The sequence below is a fragment of the Salmo salar genome, chromosome ssa24, assembly GCF_905237065.1.
Source record: "Salmo salar chromosome ssa24, Ssal_v3.1, whole genome shotgun sequence".
Lineage (NCBI taxonomy): Eukaryota > Metazoa > Chordata > Actinopteri > Salmoniformes > Salmonidae > Salmo > Salmo salar.
This window is the reverse complement of record NC_059465.1, coordinates 22,390,658-22,408,427: the sequence shown is the minus strand read 5'-3', so window position 1 is coordinate 22,408,427 and position 17,770 is coordinate 22,390,658. Positions and strand designations below refer to the sequence as shown.

At 45.2% G+C, this 17,770-nt stretch overlaps 1 protein-coding gene across 2 annotated transcripts in view; it reads left to right on the top strand.

Moving 5' to 3' along the window:
- The window catches only part of hmcn2 (hemicentin 2), a 63,022-nt gene that overhangs the window by 13,004 nt on the left and 32,248 nt on the right, over window positions 1-17,770 (top strand). For both annotated transcript variants that reach the window (XM_014171852.2, XM_014171851.2), the window contains exons 13-37: window positions 260-387; window positions 1,188-1,301; window positions 1,413-1,571; window positions 1,753-1,947; window positions 3,083-3,178; window positions 3,355-3,482; window positions 3,577-3,721; window positions 4,352-4,464; window positions 5,072-5,231; window positions 5,356-5,515; window positions 7,137-7,264; window positions 7,402-7,653; window positions 10,572-10,655; window positions 12,565-12,756; window positions 12,868-12,998; window positions 13,234-13,381; window positions 14,830-14,956; window positions 15,402-15,559; window positions 15,712-15,990; window positions 16,115-16,257; window positions 16,370-16,520; window positions 16,655-16,888; window positions 17,020-17,133; window positions 17,283-17,470; window positions 17,659-17,755. In XM_014171852.2, the coding sequence (XP_014027327.2) occupies window positions 260-387; window positions 1,188-1,301; window positions 1,413-1,571; window positions 1,753-1,947; window positions 3,083-3,178; window positions 3,355-3,482; window positions 3,577-3,721; window positions 4,352-4,464; window positions 5,072-5,231; window positions 5,356-5,515; window positions 7,137-7,264; window positions 7,402-7,653; window positions 10,572-10,655; window positions 12,565-12,756; window positions 12,868-12,998; window positions 13,234-13,381; window positions 14,830-14,956; window positions 15,402-15,559; window positions 15,712-15,990; window positions 16,115-16,257; window positions 16,370-16,520; window positions 16,655-16,888; window positions 17,020-17,133; window positions 17,283-17,470; window positions 17,659-17,755 (3,824 nt within the window). The remainder of the gene's footprint in view (window positions 1-259; window positions 388-1,187; window positions 1,302-1,412; window positions 1,572-1,752; window positions 1,948-3,082; window positions 3,179-3,354; window positions 3,483-3,576; window positions 3,722-4,351; window positions 4,465-5,071; window positions 5,232-5,355; window positions 5,516-7,136; window positions 7,265-7,401; window positions 7,654-10,571; window positions 10,656-12,564; window positions 12,757-12,867; window positions 12,999-13,233; window positions 13,382-14,829; window positions 14,957-15,401; window positions 15,560-15,711; window positions 15,991-16,114; window positions 16,258-16,369; window positions 16,521-16,654; window positions 16,889-17,019; window positions 17,134-17,282; window positions 17,471-17,658; window positions 17,756-17,770) is intronic.

The following is a 17,770-nucleotide window of genomic DNA, read 5'->3' as shown; positions in this document are numbered from 1 at the left end:
CTACTATGAATATACAAATGTCACATCTTGTTTGCTTCATTTTATAGTTACATCTAACCACAAAACTATATTATTCCAGATTTTTTGTACATTTACATATGGCTGCCAATAAATACATTTTCAGAAGAGAAATGCCTAAAGCAATCCAAACAGTTCCTTGGACAGCTAGTGATGAATTTCACTGAGACATCTGCCTTTGTAATCATCTAAATCAACAAACATTAATTCCCATGATTAATGTCTGTCTTACATGATACAGGATGGCTATATCCAAACATGGTGACCTAACAATCAGAGATGCCCTCCCCGAGGATGCTGGGAACTACACATGCCTTGCAACCAATGAGGCTGGAACTTCTAAACAGACGGTATCTCTCAATTATGCAGGTAGGTAGAGGTGTCTATACAGCCCCAGTCCTACCATAGGTTAAGTGAGACAGCTCTATAAAGGCTATGACAGGTTCTCTCTAGACTAGTTCAACTCAAGATTATCTTCCACTGTTTCCCCAGGCATACATTTTTAGAGTAGGGTCACGATTGTATGGTTTATGTGTTAGAAAACTTTGTTGAGTGCTGTTTGAATGAATTTCTCTCTGATCCATGGTGTTTGGGCTATGTTGTCTGGCTGTGAGTAGAGCTCAGATTGACAGTGGCATATTTCCTCCTGTCTTGCTCAGTGGGTTGAAACTCCCTGTGTGGGCAGGGTTGACAGTCATCAGGATGTATTTTTAGCCTTGCTGTCAGTGAATGCTTGACAGAGGGCACAGCACTGATGGACCATGGCAGCTTCTCCCTGGAGTGTGCTTGTATTATACTTACTTTTGTCTGGGAGTGTCATTTTGAACAACAGTGGTCTGTCAAGACACCATCATGCCGGCTCTGGCTGGATGCATCGTCTTATCCTTTCAGCTGTCTCTCTCTCTTGACTACTGTAGCATCTGTCTCTGTCACGTCTCCACTGACGTACAAGGCGTGTGAAATGTCAGACAGCAATATTTCTATTTTTACCTCCTGCCTGGGATATATCCACAGCATAGATCCTCAGTCAATTTACAAAATGTATTTCACATTACTTTGCTATTCTGATCATGTATAGCATTGTGAACATGTCTGCCGATTTGGTAGATAATAAACATGTTTTAGTCATGTTTATTATTGAAGCTCTATCTTGGTTCCCCTCCCTACAGAGGAACCCAGTATCTGGGTGGTGAAACAGGTTGTGGTGGTAGCAGTTGGAGGTGATGCCACTCTGGCATGCCAAGCAACAGGTGTCCCCCCTCCTCTGGTCAAATGGTCCAAAGGTAAATACTGATCACTGAGTGATTTGTTGTGATGTGATACCTGTTAGGTTGATATTTGCATTCATTAATAAGTCACTGTGTCTGTGTGTCATTTTCTTTTTTTTTTCTCAGGTGATCTGCAGGTAGGCTCAGTTCCTTTTGCTGAGCAGGACGTGCATCTTGGGACGCTGCAGATCCGAGGGGTGCAGGAGAAAGATGCCGGGGAGTACAGCTGTGTGGCCAGAAACCCGGCTGGAACCTCCTCTGCTACCGTTATTCTGGAGGTTGGAGGTGAATAAATGCTACTTTCAGATAACCAGTAATAATGGCAAGGCATTTCACCCTTTATATAAACCAATTAGGTGTAATACAGACTGTTTATCTATTTTAAGTAGATTAGTTATATGTCCTTTTTATACACTATTTGTGTATAGAGAACTTCACGCTGATCTCCCCACTCTTTCTCCCACAGCGGCCCCTCTGTTTTCAGAAATTCCCGTTGACATGATGGCAGATGTGGGGGAGAATGTCACCCTGCCCTGTGTTGCCCATGGTTTCCCGTTGCCCAAGGTTACCTGGCATCGAGATGATGGGAGACCGATTCTCACTAACGTAGACAGCAGCGGTAGCCAGGTGCAACTAGAAAAAGGGCATCTCCTGATCCAGAGTGAGTCTTTCCCACTATTGTTCTTTACAATATTTTACTATCCCGCTATTGCATTCCATACCAAAGCAGCAGGCACCAAGAGACCAGAACCTCCATTGGGGCCTAGTGTGTGACTGGCATGGCTGACATTCTTTGGGTTCATAAATATTGAAGAGGTGGAGCCCCTCAGATCAGATTCAGTAAACGTTTTCTTAAGAGAGTGAGCGTAACAGGATACAGCTGGCACTGCTGAATAAATAGAGCGTCTCCCCTTTCTCCTGCAGTGAAGCAAACTGAGGCACTTTGAGAGCCTTAGAGATCTGACAGAGATTTCCATGTTAAATCAGGGTTGAGTCAAGTTTAACTATATAATGTGGATATAATATCTTTTGGACCATGACTTTGGCCTTGGCCAGTGAGGGAGGGAGGGAGGGAGGGAGGGAGGGAGAGAGAGAGAGAGAGAGAGAGAGAGAGAGAGAGAGAGAGAGAGAGAGAGAGAGGGAGGGAGGGAGAGAGAGAGGGATAAATCCACAGCATAGATCCTCAATATTTATAGGCTGGATTATTTTTTATTGGCGAGGGAGAAACAGCAGTATTTGCATGGGGAAGTGGACTTCCATCACTCGCCCCGTCTGTGTCTGCATACTGACCTGATTTGCTTAAACGGCAGCAGATGCTTCTGTCTTTACCTGCCGTTGTTTATAGTAAGAGAGTCCAGTGTCCTATTGATTAATGTGTCAGATTCTGCATCACTTTCACTGTTTACTCTTCACATGGGTTGACATCAGCCATGTAGACACTGGCAATTTAACCATGTTTCCATCTGTCATCATGTGTTCTAAGTAGAATATACTGTGTAAGACATGTTGTATAGGCAGCTGTACTACTTTGCACCTAATTGTATTCATCAGTTTTCAATTAACCCTAATGACATTATAATTAAACCAAGATAATGCCAGTAGACAGTTGAAACAAAGTTGATGAAAATGATGTCTTGTTAGTATGCACTTGTCAACTCTAAATACAGTACTTCCACATGTTACCTTTCTCATACTGAGGTTTGCATAGAGATATATTTCCATCCTATAGAGTGCAATCTGTATATATCTTTGGTCATGATAACAGTATTCTCCCCCCGCTATACATTGGTCCACAGGTGTCTGGTTGGATGATGAAGGTGTGTATGTCTGTGAGGCCAAGAACCAGTTTGGAACCATCAGGACTGAGGCCAGAGTCAGTGTCAGTGGACTGGGTATGAACTAGTGTTTGTGTTCAGTCTTACCTTTCTCTGCTGATAGATAACACTAGTATCCATTGCTTCCTCTCCCCATAATAGTTTCAGTTTGATCCTACATTATTTTTTCTACTGCTGCTTTGTATCTCTGTCTGTCTGCTCATGTGACGATATCCCCCCGTTTTGTCCAACAGAGCCCCCTTTTTTGGCACATGGTGCACCAGTCATCACCACTGGGATTGGTCAGTCTCTGAGCATTCCCTGCATGCTATTGGATGGAATACCCCTGCCAGAGAGACACTGGACCCACAATGGAAATGAAGTGAGGATGACCTGTCCCAAATAATCTTACAATCTTACTACCTCTTGCAATGTGTGTTTATCATTGTCTAATGTAATCCATTGCTATTCCCTAGCTGCGGCTGAGTGGCAGGACATTCCTGAGGAGTGATGGCAGCCTGTACATAGAGAGGGCACTCCCAGAGGATGCTGGGACGTATGTTTGCACTGCGGTCAACATAGCGGGGTCGGTCAACATATCTGTCAGCCTGGAGGTCCACGGTGAGAGGAGAAACGATTTACAGTATGGTCAATACAGGGCTATAGCAGATCCTCTAGTGTCATGCAGGTTGACGTTTATTGAGGGGAACTGAGGAACTAGATGAGCTAGCTGCAAAGTCAAAGTTGGCTGCATCGTAAAAATGCATGAAAACAATAAGTCGATTTTTGGTCTTAATTTAAGGTTAGGGTTAGGCATTAGGGTTAGCAGTGTGGTTAAGGTTAGGGTTAGGGTTAGGTTTAAAATCAGAATTCATGACTTTGTGGCTGTGCCAGCTAGTGACCACTCTGCAGATCTGCCTCCAGTACATGAGTCATCCCAATAAATGCCAACCTGTTATAGTCATGGGGTCATTTAATGATCTTAAGAACATGCTGACTATTAGTATGGGAAAACAACCTCTGAGTAACTTGAGCACCCTGCAGTGTTATAGTTAAGACTGCATACATTGATGAACAGTCATTTTGTCCATAGACAATAATGACAGACACACACACTTATTAGGGTTCATCAACAAGTTGTGAGGAAGAAATGCCTTGAAGGCTGATGCTGTGAGCTAAATCCAGTGAGAATTCTGCCTCCATGGTTGTCCATGCTCAGTCGACAGCTGTACTTGTGACCTACTTTCCCAGTGCCCCCAGAGATCAGCGCTGGTCCAAACCACTACATAGCCAATGAGGGTGTGGCCATCACCCTGTCATGTGAGTCCAGTGGAGTTCCCAAGCCAACTATTGTCTGGTCCAAGGTAGGATGTTATGCTTTCTGCTCGGAAGCTATTTTTTCTCTAATGATGGTTTTGGCTCCATCTCTCGAAACACATATGACAAATGGCCCGTGACAAATCGTGTAATTTAGCACAAGGGAATCTAGAGGGGATTATAATCACAGCCCATCTGTCTTAAAATGAATGGCAACTAACATCATGTTAATAACCTTTAAACTAACGTAACACTTGTTTATATATTATATGGCTGCCTGTGTTAAGGAACGTTTTTTCATAGCCTTGTTCCATACATTCTCAGATTAGTGCACTAGAGTGAACTAAATGTATATTATTGTCAGACGAAAGTAAGTCTGCAAAAGCCATATTGTGTTCAAAAGGGAAGTGTGTGTGTGTATGTGTGTGAGTGAGATAGCGAGAGAGAGAGAGAGAGAGAGAGAGAGAGAGAGAGAGAGAGAGAGAGAGAGAGGATCTATTTAGTTTAGTTTGGGAAGGGAAGGGGGCTCAGCTCTGTAATTATAGCAGTCATCAGAAGTGAAGTTGGGTTTTGAACCTTTGGCCTAGATATGTGTCCCAGTGCAGTTGAGTGTGTATCTGGGCCCAGGCCTCATTCTGCCTGCTCTGCCCCCAGGGAAGGGAGCCCCAGCCCAGGGACATGTCCTCTGCCCAGTCAGATAATGATGGTTACCTCCACATCCTCAACCCCACTGCAGAGGATGCAGGCATATACATCTGCACAGCCACCAGTGCAGTGGGCTACGCCAGCCGTGAGATCCAGCTTAGTGTCAACAGTAAGCACTGCAAATGTACTTACTGCAAAGGCTGTCCAGTGCCTGCAATGTCAATGGCCTCTCTTCCAAGTGTTTCTTTGATAGAGGTACTGTGTAAAATATATAATGTTTACTTTTCCCCCAGCCAAGCCTAAGATCGTAGGTGTGAGCAGTCAGGAGAACACAGTTAAGATGGCTGCCGAGGTGGGCTCTGAGGTCATCCTCCCCTGTGAGGTCCAGGGCAGTCCCTCTCCCCTGGTCACATGGAGCAGGAACGGCCAGCCCATCCCTCCAGTCACTGCCTGGTAAGAGAAAGTCCCATCTCCCAGTACTGGTCACATAAGAGTGTAGCAGTGAAAATGGTAAATAGGCAATAAAGGGCAAGTTTCTCACCATACCAAGGCGATTACCTTACCCCTGACTTAACTAACCAACTCCTTTTACAAGGGATGTTGATTGAAGCCGGCTGCTATCCAAAGCAGCCATTAACGGTTGAAGAATAACAACTTCTCTGAGGAATAACATCTGGTTCCACACATGACTCTCTCATGCCTGGGTCTGTGGTCGCTCGGTACAGACTTCACTGTCTGGTGGTGTCTGTCTGTAGGGCACAGATTAGAGACTTACTGGCCACGACCTGTCCCTGGAGGAACTGAGCAACAGTGTTGAAGGCTATGGTTGTGGTAGAATGAGGATGATTCATGTGGGGCCAGGAAGGAGAGAGGGAGGAGAGGAGGAGGGGTGTGCTGACAGGAAGAAGGGAGGAACACTGACGGAAGAAGAGACAGAAGTAAAGCCTGTTTGACGTTTGGCTCCCCTGTGGATCTCTTGCCATAAAAGAGCATGTTGACTCTCTACCAGCCCTGGCTGTCTGATGAGAATAACACACGTCCACCAACAACCCTCTTAGCCCTCAGCCACAGGAGCGGACAGATGCATTCTCTCCATCCGGGAGTCTATTTACCCCCCATCCCCTGGCCCAGCCAGTGTGAGCAGCGGGAGCTGATTGTTGGAATAACTCAGTCAGTGGGTGTTCTGAGTGTCTGCTGCCGTAGCCCTGTTCTCTTCCACCTCCTCCACCACAAGCCCCAGCGCTGTATACAGAGAGAGCTAGCACAGCTGGAGAGGAGAGGAGCACTAGCCCACACTGTTTCAGTTCGGGAGGCTAGGGAGCTGCACTCAGACCCCTCTAGCTCAATTTGTCCCAGTCAGCCTGTGTACACAGATGAGTGTACACCACAATGGGGAGTGATGTGGGGAGATGGATAGGACTGTGTGTTGGGTCCATGTCTCCAGTGTGTGCTCGGCTCCCTGCTCTCTGCTAAGGTGACTTAGACACTGACTGCTGAGCCAGTCATTCTGTTTGAATGATGTATGCTACTGGTTGGGTTTGAAGCAGTAGGGGAGCAGAGTGGTACGGCAACATGTGCAGTGTTGAAGAGGAGTCTGTGGTTCCAGATCATTTTCACTTAAGCAAACTACATTTGAGTTGCTTAGCAGACACACTTATCCCAGATACATCTCAGAGCACGGTTTACATTTGTGCATATAATCAATTTCTGCAGCCGGGTAGGTACTAAAGCAAATAGTTATGACATTCTGCTGGGGATTTCAGTTCAGTTGAGAAGTTTAGTTACTATTGTGCAATATTAATGGTATTACAACAGCCAGAACTACACAGACGTGCACGGTCACATGTACACACACACACACACACACACACACACACACACACACACACACACACACACACACACACACACACACACACACACACACACACACACACACACACACACACACACACACACACACACACACACACACACACATCTATTCACAGAAACACCTACAGGGTTGCACATATTCAGTGTGACTCCTGACAGTGTTATCCCAGCCTGACCTCTGACCTCTTTCCATGTCCAGGTTCACCGTGCTGCCTTCTGGCTCTCTGAAGATCACTGATGTCCGACTGGTTGACAGTAAACTTTACACTTGCTCAGCAAAGAACCCAGCAGGCAACTTGTCTATCAACTACAATTTACACATACAAGGTATCTCCTTATGGATTGTCACTTTGTAAAGCCTGTTTCACTTCACTGTTCAAGATGCTGTCGTGCATCTAAGACTCAATATGCTAAACAGGCAGATAGATATAATGAGAAACAAACCTTGTTTGTTTGTTTCCCAGCTAAGCCCAAGATCCAGGCAGCTCCGTCCCTGCTGAAGGCTCTGATAGGCCAGACAGTGGTTCTGCCATGTGTGGTTCAGGGGGAGCCCAGCCCTGAGATCAGCTGGTTCCACGACGGACGTCCTATCTGGGCCAAGGACACTGCAGCCCTCAGGATCCACAGGGCCAGCCTCACTGACCAGGGCATCTACAGCTGTGTGGCCAAGAACAGTGCTGGACAGGACACCATGGAGGTCAAACTGGAGGTGCTAGGTGGGTCTCTAACTTGAGGGATCTGATTGATCAATGTGATGCAGCTTTTCTCTTTCCAAATACTGTACACCCATGTATCCTTTAGTCAGCTGATAACACCCCTTACCATCAGCACTGAAAACTAACTGAGCCAAACCATTACATGTTAAAAGAAGTTCACACAGCAAGAACTGTGATATTATAGGTAGAGCAGATACCTCAAGGTTTACATGAGAGTGGTGCTGAGCGATTAACCAACATTTAAACAACTAATTGACTGACTCCGGTTCAACTATTTGAATTCCATTTGTTCGTTTTTTTTTCTTTCTGTGAGCTCAATGCACACATTGCAGTTTCTCTAGAGATAAATCAAATAAAGCCCGAACTGTGCGATGTAGTAGGGAGTTTCCAACAGGCCAATATTCTAGATAATTTAGCGCAGAAAATGTGGTAATTAACTACAATCGAATCAAATGTTATTGGTCACCTAAACATATTTAGCAGATGTTATTGCGAGTGTAGCGAAATGCTTGTGTTCCTAACTCCAACAGTGCAGTAGTATCTAACAATTCACAACAATACACAAATCTAAAAGTAAAATAATGGAATTAAGAAATATATAAATATTAGGACGAGCAATGTCGGAGTGGCATGGACTAAAATACAGCAGAATAGAATACAGTATATACATATGAGATGAGTAAAGCAGTATGTAAACATGAAACATTATGTAAACACGATGTAAACATTATTAAAGTGACCATAATCCATTGTGCACCTACTTGTCACCTCTGTTTCTTTTACGCCTGCTTCATAACAGAGACAGTAGAATGCACGATCGAGAGAGATAGAGAGCAGTTGCTTCGCAAGGTATTTCTACCTGGAAATACATTATCTAAGTGATTGATAATTGGTATGACTTATTTACTTTGAAGAACTACTAAAATAGTGATTTTGTCAGACAGCATAGGCAGCAGCTCTATAGAGAGATGATTACTTTGAATTAAATAATAAAGTCATCAAATGTAATATACACAATTGAAATAAAGTAAAGTCATGTAATGTGAACAAATGATGGTTAATAGGCCTAAGTGGTAAGCAGTCACTATCATCATGGGACTTTTATTCATTGTTTTGTTCTGTGTTGTTACAGCATTCAACCCACGTAATGCATACTGCTTTATGTAAAAATAAATACAAATGTAAATGTGAAACCGTGATATTTTTTTCAATAATGGGACCAAAACCGAATCCACCTCAAAAAGCACTAATTGCTCAGCACTACATGAGAGAAAAATCTGTTCCCAGTTCAAAGACAGAATAGACAAGGACAGTAGTCTTTAGAGGTGCTTTCTTTGGAAGCAGCACCATAGTCAGAGTGCAAGCAGCCATATAAACCCCATTATATTTGACCAGTGTATGGATCAGTCTGTTAATGTTAGGGGGTTGATTGAGGTGCTCTTTGACCTTAGAGGTCAGCTTTAGCGTAGGGAAGGATCAGAGGAAGCCAGAGTTGGAGGTTAACGAGTGAGTATGGGGTATAGGAGACATGACTCACATTGTCACAGGCCAAAAGCATATCTTCACCCTACCCCTAGGATTAACCCTCACACTGTCTTACCCTAATGCTGCTCTACCGGAACCTTCAAACAAAACTTAAGACCGTCTTATAAAAATCTCAACCTAACTTTTACACTTATGATTAGAGTAGCCCTTGTGGATTTATATAACTCATGATGCTAAATAAACCCTTTACATTATACATACAAATGTATGTTGACACCCCTTCAAATTAGTGGATTTGTCTATTTCAGCCACACCCGTTGCTGACAGGTGTATAAAATCTAGCACACAGCCATGCAATCTCCATAGACAAGCATTGGCAGTAGAAGGACCTTACTGAAGAACTCAGTGACTTTCCTTTCCAATAAGTCAGTTTGTCACATTTCTGCCCTGCCAGAGCTGCCCAGGTCAACTGTAAGTGCTGTTATTGTGAAGTTGAAATGGCTAGGAGCAACAATGGCTCATCTGCGAAGTGGTAGGCCTCAGAACGGGACAGCTGAGTGCTGAAGCGCGATCTCCAAACTGCCTCTGGAAGCAACGTCAGCACAATAACTGTTCTTCTGGGTTTTCATGGACGAGCAGCCGCACACAAGCCTAAGATCACCATGTGCAATGCCAAGCGTTGGCTGGAGTGGTGTAAAGCTCGCCGCTATTGGATTCTGGAGCAGTGGAAATGTGTTTTCTGGAGTGATGAATCATACTTCAGCATCTGGCAGTCCTACAACGAATCTGTGTTTGGAGGATACCAGGAGAACGCTACCTGTCCAAATGCATAGTGACAACTGTAAAATCTGGTGGAGGAGGAATAATGGTCTGGGGCTGTTTCTCATGGTTCGGGCTAAGCCCCTTAGTTCCAGTGAAGGGAAATCTTAACGCTTCAGTATACAATGACATTCTAGACAATTCTGTGCTTCCAACTTTGTGGCAACAGTTTGGGGAAGCCCCTTTCCTGTTCCAGCATGACAATGCGCCTGTGCACAAAGCGAGGTCAGTCCAAACAGAAATGGTTTGTTGAGATTGGTGTTGAAGAACTTGACTGGCCTGCACAGAGCCCTGACCTCAACCCCATCGAACACCTTTTGGATGAATTGGAACGCTGACTGTGAGCCAGTGCTAATCGCCCAACATCAGTGCCCGACCTCACTAATGCTCTTGTGGCTGAATGGAAGTCCCTGCAGCAATGTTCCAACATCTAGTGGAAAGCCTCCCCAGAAGAGTGGAGGCTGTTATAGCAGCAAAGGGGGGACCAACGCCAAATGAATGCCCATGATTTTGGAATGAGATGTTTGACGAGCAGGTGTCCACATACTTTTGGTCATACAGTGTATCTTATTCCCTGTGTTGTCATAATGCTCTGTCCTTTATCGGTTCCACAGAGGCCCCGTCCTTCGCAGAGGCTGGAGATGCCATCATGGAGAAAGTGTCTAACAGCAAGGTCACCATTCCCTGCCCTGCTGAAGGTAGGATAAGATTTATGATGTACAGTATGTCCGTTTTATGGGAAACAGATACTCACTAGAGGGAAACATACAGTGCAAGTCTGGTGTCAGACAAAACACACCATTTACACCGCCTGACCAAAGTGAACAGATCCAGTGAATCTTTTTCCAGGTATGTTTGGATGAAACCGTTTTGGCTCCATATGAAATGTAGGACAAAGGTGTGGACTTATCTAACTACCTTCAAAGCATTGCTCTGCTATCTCCAGAGGCTTTCATTAGTCTGTGGAAACAATTGTGTGTTTCAATACCCCTGCTATCCTAATGGTGTGCTTTGATTAATTTGTATACTGTTTCTTTCTCTATTTTAGCATCTTGGCAAGGGGGAGGTAGCACTCAGCATGGCTGAGAAGGGGTGTGTGTGTGTGTGCATTATTTCTTATGAGTGGGCCCATTGACCTTCTTGTTGACAGGGCACTTAAATAGGTGTTGTTTGTATGGAGCCGTGCCATGGTAACGGGGCATGTTTGAGAAGGTGAGGAGTAGGCTAATGCGGACACACCAACAGCTGGAACATCATTCTGCCTGTTCCCTCAGCGGGCCACATCTGCTTTCCTCTTCGCTCTGCGAGGGGGCCTGCTGGGAGAGGAATCCTAATTACAGGCTGCTGCTGCCAGATAATGGACAGAGATGTCTGGGGTGCTCCTCCGCTGAGGAGGCTGGCTCCACTGGCCCTCCCTGTAGAGCCCACACTGTTACTGGTACTGTTACAGGGCCCTCACAGCGACGCTCACAGGCAGCCACAGCTCCAGGCAGGCAGCACTAGATGTCTGGCTAAGGAAACTAGGAGACAATAGCTTTTTCATCCCCCATTGTATCATAGAAATGTGTCTGTCTGTGTGAATGTTGGATGGCAAGATGAAAGGAGATTCTGCCATCAGGAAATGATTATGTTTTACCAACAGGAACATTTAATGCCCCATAATAATGGAAGTACTTGTTTAAAAAACACATGAAAGAGATAATGGAAGGAAGCGTAGTGAACTCAAGCAGATGAATACAAGAAACAGGTTTTAATTATTTTAATCTAAACAGAACATCTGTATTTCCTCCCAGCAATGAGATTATACATTTGAGTCAGTGCTGTAAAGTGTAAACATGTGCTCCGCGTGGGACCGGGTGATAACATTACCTTTGGTTCCTCTCTGTGGTTCCTCTCTGTCCCCTCTATTTTTGGACGGGGGATGAAATATGTGTTTAGTTTCCCGTACAGCCTTCTCTCTCTCTGGTGTTTGGATATGTTCTGTAAATAGAGATGGGACAGGGATTTACTTCCTTCTTTGCTCTTAATGTAAAAAGCTGGACTGGATGTCTGCACAGCTATGTATGTCCTGTCCTATTTATGTAAGAGAGACCTCAGACTGGGTTATATCGGGTACAGGTGCGCCCTCTTAACCCCATTCCGTCCCGTGCTCCACCTCTAACTCCATCTCAGACTCCTGCCACTGCTCCCGGCCCTTTTCCCCATTGTAAAGCTCCAAACACATCTGTTTCAGGTGCCTATACATCACATCAAGGCTTAGAACTTCTGGCCCAACCACTATTCTTACTGTCCAGGGTCCTCAAGATATGATTCTGGTAGTAAATCACGACACTAACACTTTAAATCAGGCATCTACCAACATATTGTGTTTGACGTTCATGTGCTACTTTCTAACCTTGAAGTATCCCAGCCCACCGATAGGGCTCTGTCTCTATCTGTCCTGCTGTCCAACAGATAAATGTAGGGCCTGCTTTTTCCAGTCTGGGACACTTTCCCATTCAGCCCTTCCTGTAGGTGGGGGCGCAGACAGAAGTAACTTTTGTTTCTGTCAGCTATGATCAATAAAGAATCCTCTCACCCCCCTCTCTGCTGTCTTTACACCGGCAGGTTCACCCCCTCCCAAGGTACGCTGGTTCAAGAACGGTCTGGAGATACACCCTGACCAATCAGAGCTCTCTGTGGCACAGGACGGCTCTCTTGTGATTGGTTCAGCATCTGCCAGTCACAGTGGGGACTTCACATGTGTAGCCAGCAATGATGCAGGCTCTGTTGAGCGGAAGACCCGGCTGAAAGTGCATGGTAAGATCTTATCAATTCCATCTTTATTCAAAACTGATGTGAGTTCAGATAACAATAAAATGTCTTAACAAAGGGACTTCTAGATGATGTCTGTCTCCCGTACTCCTCCAGTTCCCCCTGAGATCCAGGATGATGGACAGCATCTGAACCTGACAGTCACCCTGAAGCAGCCACTCACTCTGAGCTGCGATGTCATTGGTATCCCCTCCCCCACAATCACCTGGACTAAAGACGGGCAGAATGTGAGTCACCTACCAGGCATTCAAATACGCTTCTTAAAAACACATTTTAAAAAAAATGTTTAAACGAATAGGTATAGGTTGTATAGGTGACCATACTTCTACTGATACCTCTCGATGGCAACCATGTTATTTGTATCTAGCAACACAGTGACACCAAGTGGTCATTTAGTTTATCACAGTCCAATATTGCTCATACAGTAACAAGCACTTACAATGTATGTCTGGCTGTGTATAGGTGGTGGACTCCCCTGGAGTGTATCTACAGAATGGGAAGAGACTTCTGAGAATCTACCGGGTCCAGACAGAGCACGGTGGCCAGTTCAGCTGCATAGCTAGTAACACAGCTGGGCAGGCCCAAAGGGACTACAACATTGTTGTACAAGGTGAGCCTTCATAGTGCTTAAAATCAAGTCGGTGTCCTACCTCTCCCATTGATTTTACATTTAAAGTTTAAGCAAAGTCAGTTGTGTAAAAAATACTTTAAAGTACTACTTAAGTCATTTTTTTGGGGATATCTGTACTCGACTTTACTATGTATATTTTTGACAACTTTTACTTCACTCATTCCTAAAGAAAATAATGTACTTTTTACTCCATATATTTTCCCTGACATCCAAAAGTACTCGTTACATTTTGAATGATTAGCAGGACAGGAAAATTGTAAAATGTCAAATTCACACACTTATCAAGAGAACATCCCTGGCCATCCCTGCTGCCTCTGACCTGGCGGCAGTGGCGGTTCCAGCTTGTATGGCTCCCAGGCGAACCTTCCTTCAGCCCCCCCCACCAACAAAAAAAGCACCATCCTGCACTAACTGTAATTTTTATTCAGACATTTGGAACAACACAAATAAATAATCATAACATTTAAAACTATATAATAATTAAAATATATACAAAAATAATCCAAAATATCAAAAATAAGTAACAAAGACAAATAGAAAAAAAATTGTGCTGATTTGGCATTCGAGCATCAATACATTACCCATCCCCCTACACTGTCAACCAAGAGTCAAGACTAAACCAATTCACCTTGGTGGTGTGCAGACTGGTTTTATATTATTCTCAACGATTTCGCTCAAACCAGAAAAAAATGCAACAATATGTCTGTGAAACTATATATTCACAGTATTATGAATGAATTGTGGTTTATTTGGTAGCATTTCGTAGTGTGACTGATTTTACTAATTGCATTAGTACTATACAAAGTTAGAGGTGCGCTATTTGATAGATTCCCCCACTCCCCCTACCTCCCCTACCTTCCTCCCCATCTTGTACTTCTGAGTGGGAGACCTTCCCAGGCAGGAGCCTGCCTAGCTCACAAACTAGAATCAGGGCGCCCACTCCGACAAGGTTAATTGACCCATAGTCCCACACGGTGACGGTGACATGATATCATTGATGTGACGTGCAAATGAGCGATAGCAAACCGATCGTGCAAATGTCACCATGCCCCCCCCCTGCAAGATGCCGCCCGGGGCGGCTGCCCATGTCGCATTTATCTAAAACCGCCATTGCCTGGAGGACTCACTACACATGCTTCATTTGGAAATGATGTCTGAGGGTTGGAGTGTGCCTCTGGCTATCCGTAAATTTAAAATACAAGAAAATGGTGCTGTCTGGTTTGCTTAATATAAGGAATTTGAATTGATTTATACTTTTACTTTTTATTCTTAAGTATATTTGAGCAATTCCAGGTCTAAGTTTGAATTGCATCCTACCGTGACCTAGCTTCTCTCTCTCTCTGTGTGTGTGTGTGTGTGTGTGTGTGTGTGTGTGTGTGTGTGTGTGTGTGTGTGTGTGTGTGTGTGTGTGTGTGTGTGTGAGTTAGCCCCACCAGTGATCTCGGGGATGTCCAGGGTACAGGACCTGTCAGTGGTGTCAGGACAGGAGGTGGAGTTCCAGTGTCGGGTCAGTGGGCGCCCAGCCCCCAAAGTTGAATGGAGCCGGGATGGAGAGTGAGTCCTCTTTGACATTGACACTTGTGCATATAGCTACTACCCATCACATTAAATTGTTTATTCACACTCATATACAGATGTAGGATCTTAATTTGATTACTATTTTGTTGCTGAGAATTCTCCTGCACGGCAGGAAATGCAAACTTGTTGTGTATTTTAGTTTTAAAAAGGATTCTTAAGTTTGTAATTTCACATTTGAAATTTCAGACTTGATTTGTCCAAATGAAAAATGTATCAGACCCAACAAAAATGTCCATTAATTATAATCCACATAATAATTCACATTTCCTGTTGCTGCAGGATTATTTTCCTACTGTAGCAAAGTCACTCAAATGAATATCCTATATCTGTACATACATCATGTGTCAGATATCACTATTTGTGTGTGGATTAGCCTAGTCTATCAGGCTTTGGAGTATTGATCCCGCTCCCTTCTCTCCAGGGTGCTGTCCAAGGACGGGGACCCCCATGTGAAGTTCCATGAGCAGGGCCAGGTGATGAAGGTGAAGGCAGTCAGACTGAGGGACCAGGGCTTGTACCAGTGTCTGGCCAGTAACAGCGCTGGGACACAGATGCGCCAGTTCAGACTCACTGTGCAAGGTACTGTTCCCTCTCTCATGTTTCCTTCTCAATGACCTCATACTAACAGCACAAACTTCTTTCTGCAGATTCACCTTCTATACTACAGTATACCTTGAGAAAGTCATCTTTCTCTCTTCTCACGCTCCTCCTCTCTCCTCCTGTTTTTCCAGCTCCCCCCACCATCATGGGCCCCAATGAGACCTCAGAGGTGTCTGTGGTGTTGGGTTTCCCCACGGTTCTGCCCTGTGATGTAGAAGGTTCTCCCATGCCCAGTATCACCTGGCTGAAGGACAACCAGCCCATCGTGTCCAGTGCCCAGCTCACCTACACCCGGGGTGGGCAGGCGCTGCGGCTGGGGACAGCACACGGAGACAGTGCCGGTCTCTACACCTGCCGAGCCTCAAACCCTGCAGGCACCACTCTTAAACACTACTCACTCAGTGTGCTGGGTAAGGGAACCAGACGAGGAGAGGGTTGATTCTGGTGTATGTAAGGAACAGTAGTCTAACATCATTACAATTCAATGTACGTAAATACAGGAGAAGTATTTGACTGCCTGTTTGATTTGATCAGTTCCACCGCAGATTGAAGGGGACTCTACATCTCTGAGATTCGGTAGCCGAGATGAGAAAGTCCGGATCAACGGCTCATTAACCCTGTCCTGTCTGGCTAAAGGCTTCCCTGAACCCAAGACCCAGTGGTTCAAAGATGGACAGGTTGGTTTGTGTTTCTGTCCAGCTACTGTATTTCACATAAGTTCATTTAGCGCCATAGATGTCTATTTCTGCTTATTTGAAGCATTTTTTAATTTATTTTTGCTGTTTTTAGTTGTTGACTAGGAATTCCCACACTGGTATCCGTGAGAGTGGTCGCCTTCTTCACATAGACAATGCCATGCTCTCCCATGAGGGACAATACACCTGCATGGTCACCAACACTGCAGGAGAGGACAAGAGAGACTTCCACGTCACTATTCAGGGTGAGTGTCCACGTATGGAATTTAAACTGTCTGCCGTTGGCAAAATTAGTTCATTCACACTATGCAACCTAATCTCACTGCACTCTTGTGAAACTAACTGAACATTCGTTCTCTCTCTCTCCCTCTCTCTCCAGTTCCTCCCATCTTCCATCGGGGGAGTAACGGTGCAGCAGCCTGGGGTCTGGGAGGAGAGGAGGAGGAGGAGGAGGGAGGGGTTAGAGATGATGAGATGACAGAAAGAAGGGAGGTGGTCCTGGGGCATCCCATCAGCCTGTCCTGTGAGAGTAACGCCATCCCTCCGCCCCGTCTCAGCTGGTACAGAGAGGGACGCAAGCTAAGCACCGCTGACGGAGTGGTACTGCTGCCAGGTGAGAGGGGGACCATGGCCTCTAGGTCTAGTTCTATGATATCAAACCGGTACAACGACCAGTATGGCTCTACTGCAGCATCAGCTCCACTGTGATCCAATAAGATGCTCTGTTATGTTGTTGTCCTCTAGGGGGGCAGGTACTCCAGATTCCACGGGTCCAGCAGGAGGATGCTGGGAAATATACATGTCAGGCGGTGAACGAGGCAGGGGAGGACCGCATGCACTTTGACCTGGAGGTTCTGGGTAGGCACGCTTTGTTACTACTCCCTGTCATTCAGTCAACTTATTATTCAATCATGGTCCTCGTACAGTCAATAGCCTTAATGCCTAAACATGCAAAACGTAGGCGCCATTTCCTAATGTTTTTCTCTTTTGGCGTCCTGTTTTCCCAGTCCCCCCAGTGATAACGGGCCAGTTGGATGAGTTCATGGAGGAGATAGGAGCAGTGGTGAACAGTACCGTGGTTCTCCACTGTGACGTGACGGGTCACCCAGAACCTGCCATCTCCTGGCTGAGGGACGGCACACCGCTGCCCTCCGGACAACACCACAACATCAGTGAGGACGGGAGACAACTACAGGTCAGAATCCCATATACCAAAGCACTGCACTGCTTATTACAGTATAAGGACTTCCCTTGGAATAGAATGGCCCCCGTCCTGCACTGGTGTCACTGATGTGATTTAGTTCAATATACAGCTCTCTCTTATTTCATCTGTCTCAGGGGGAAGGTCTATAATGTCGTGTTATTAATTATTCTGTCTTTCAGATCCTCAGTGTGCAGGTGTCAGACATGGCCGGCTACCTTTGTGTGGCTGAGAACAAGGTTGGAGCAGTGGAAAAACTCTTCAGTCTGACTGTGCAAGGTGAGATGCAGCCCA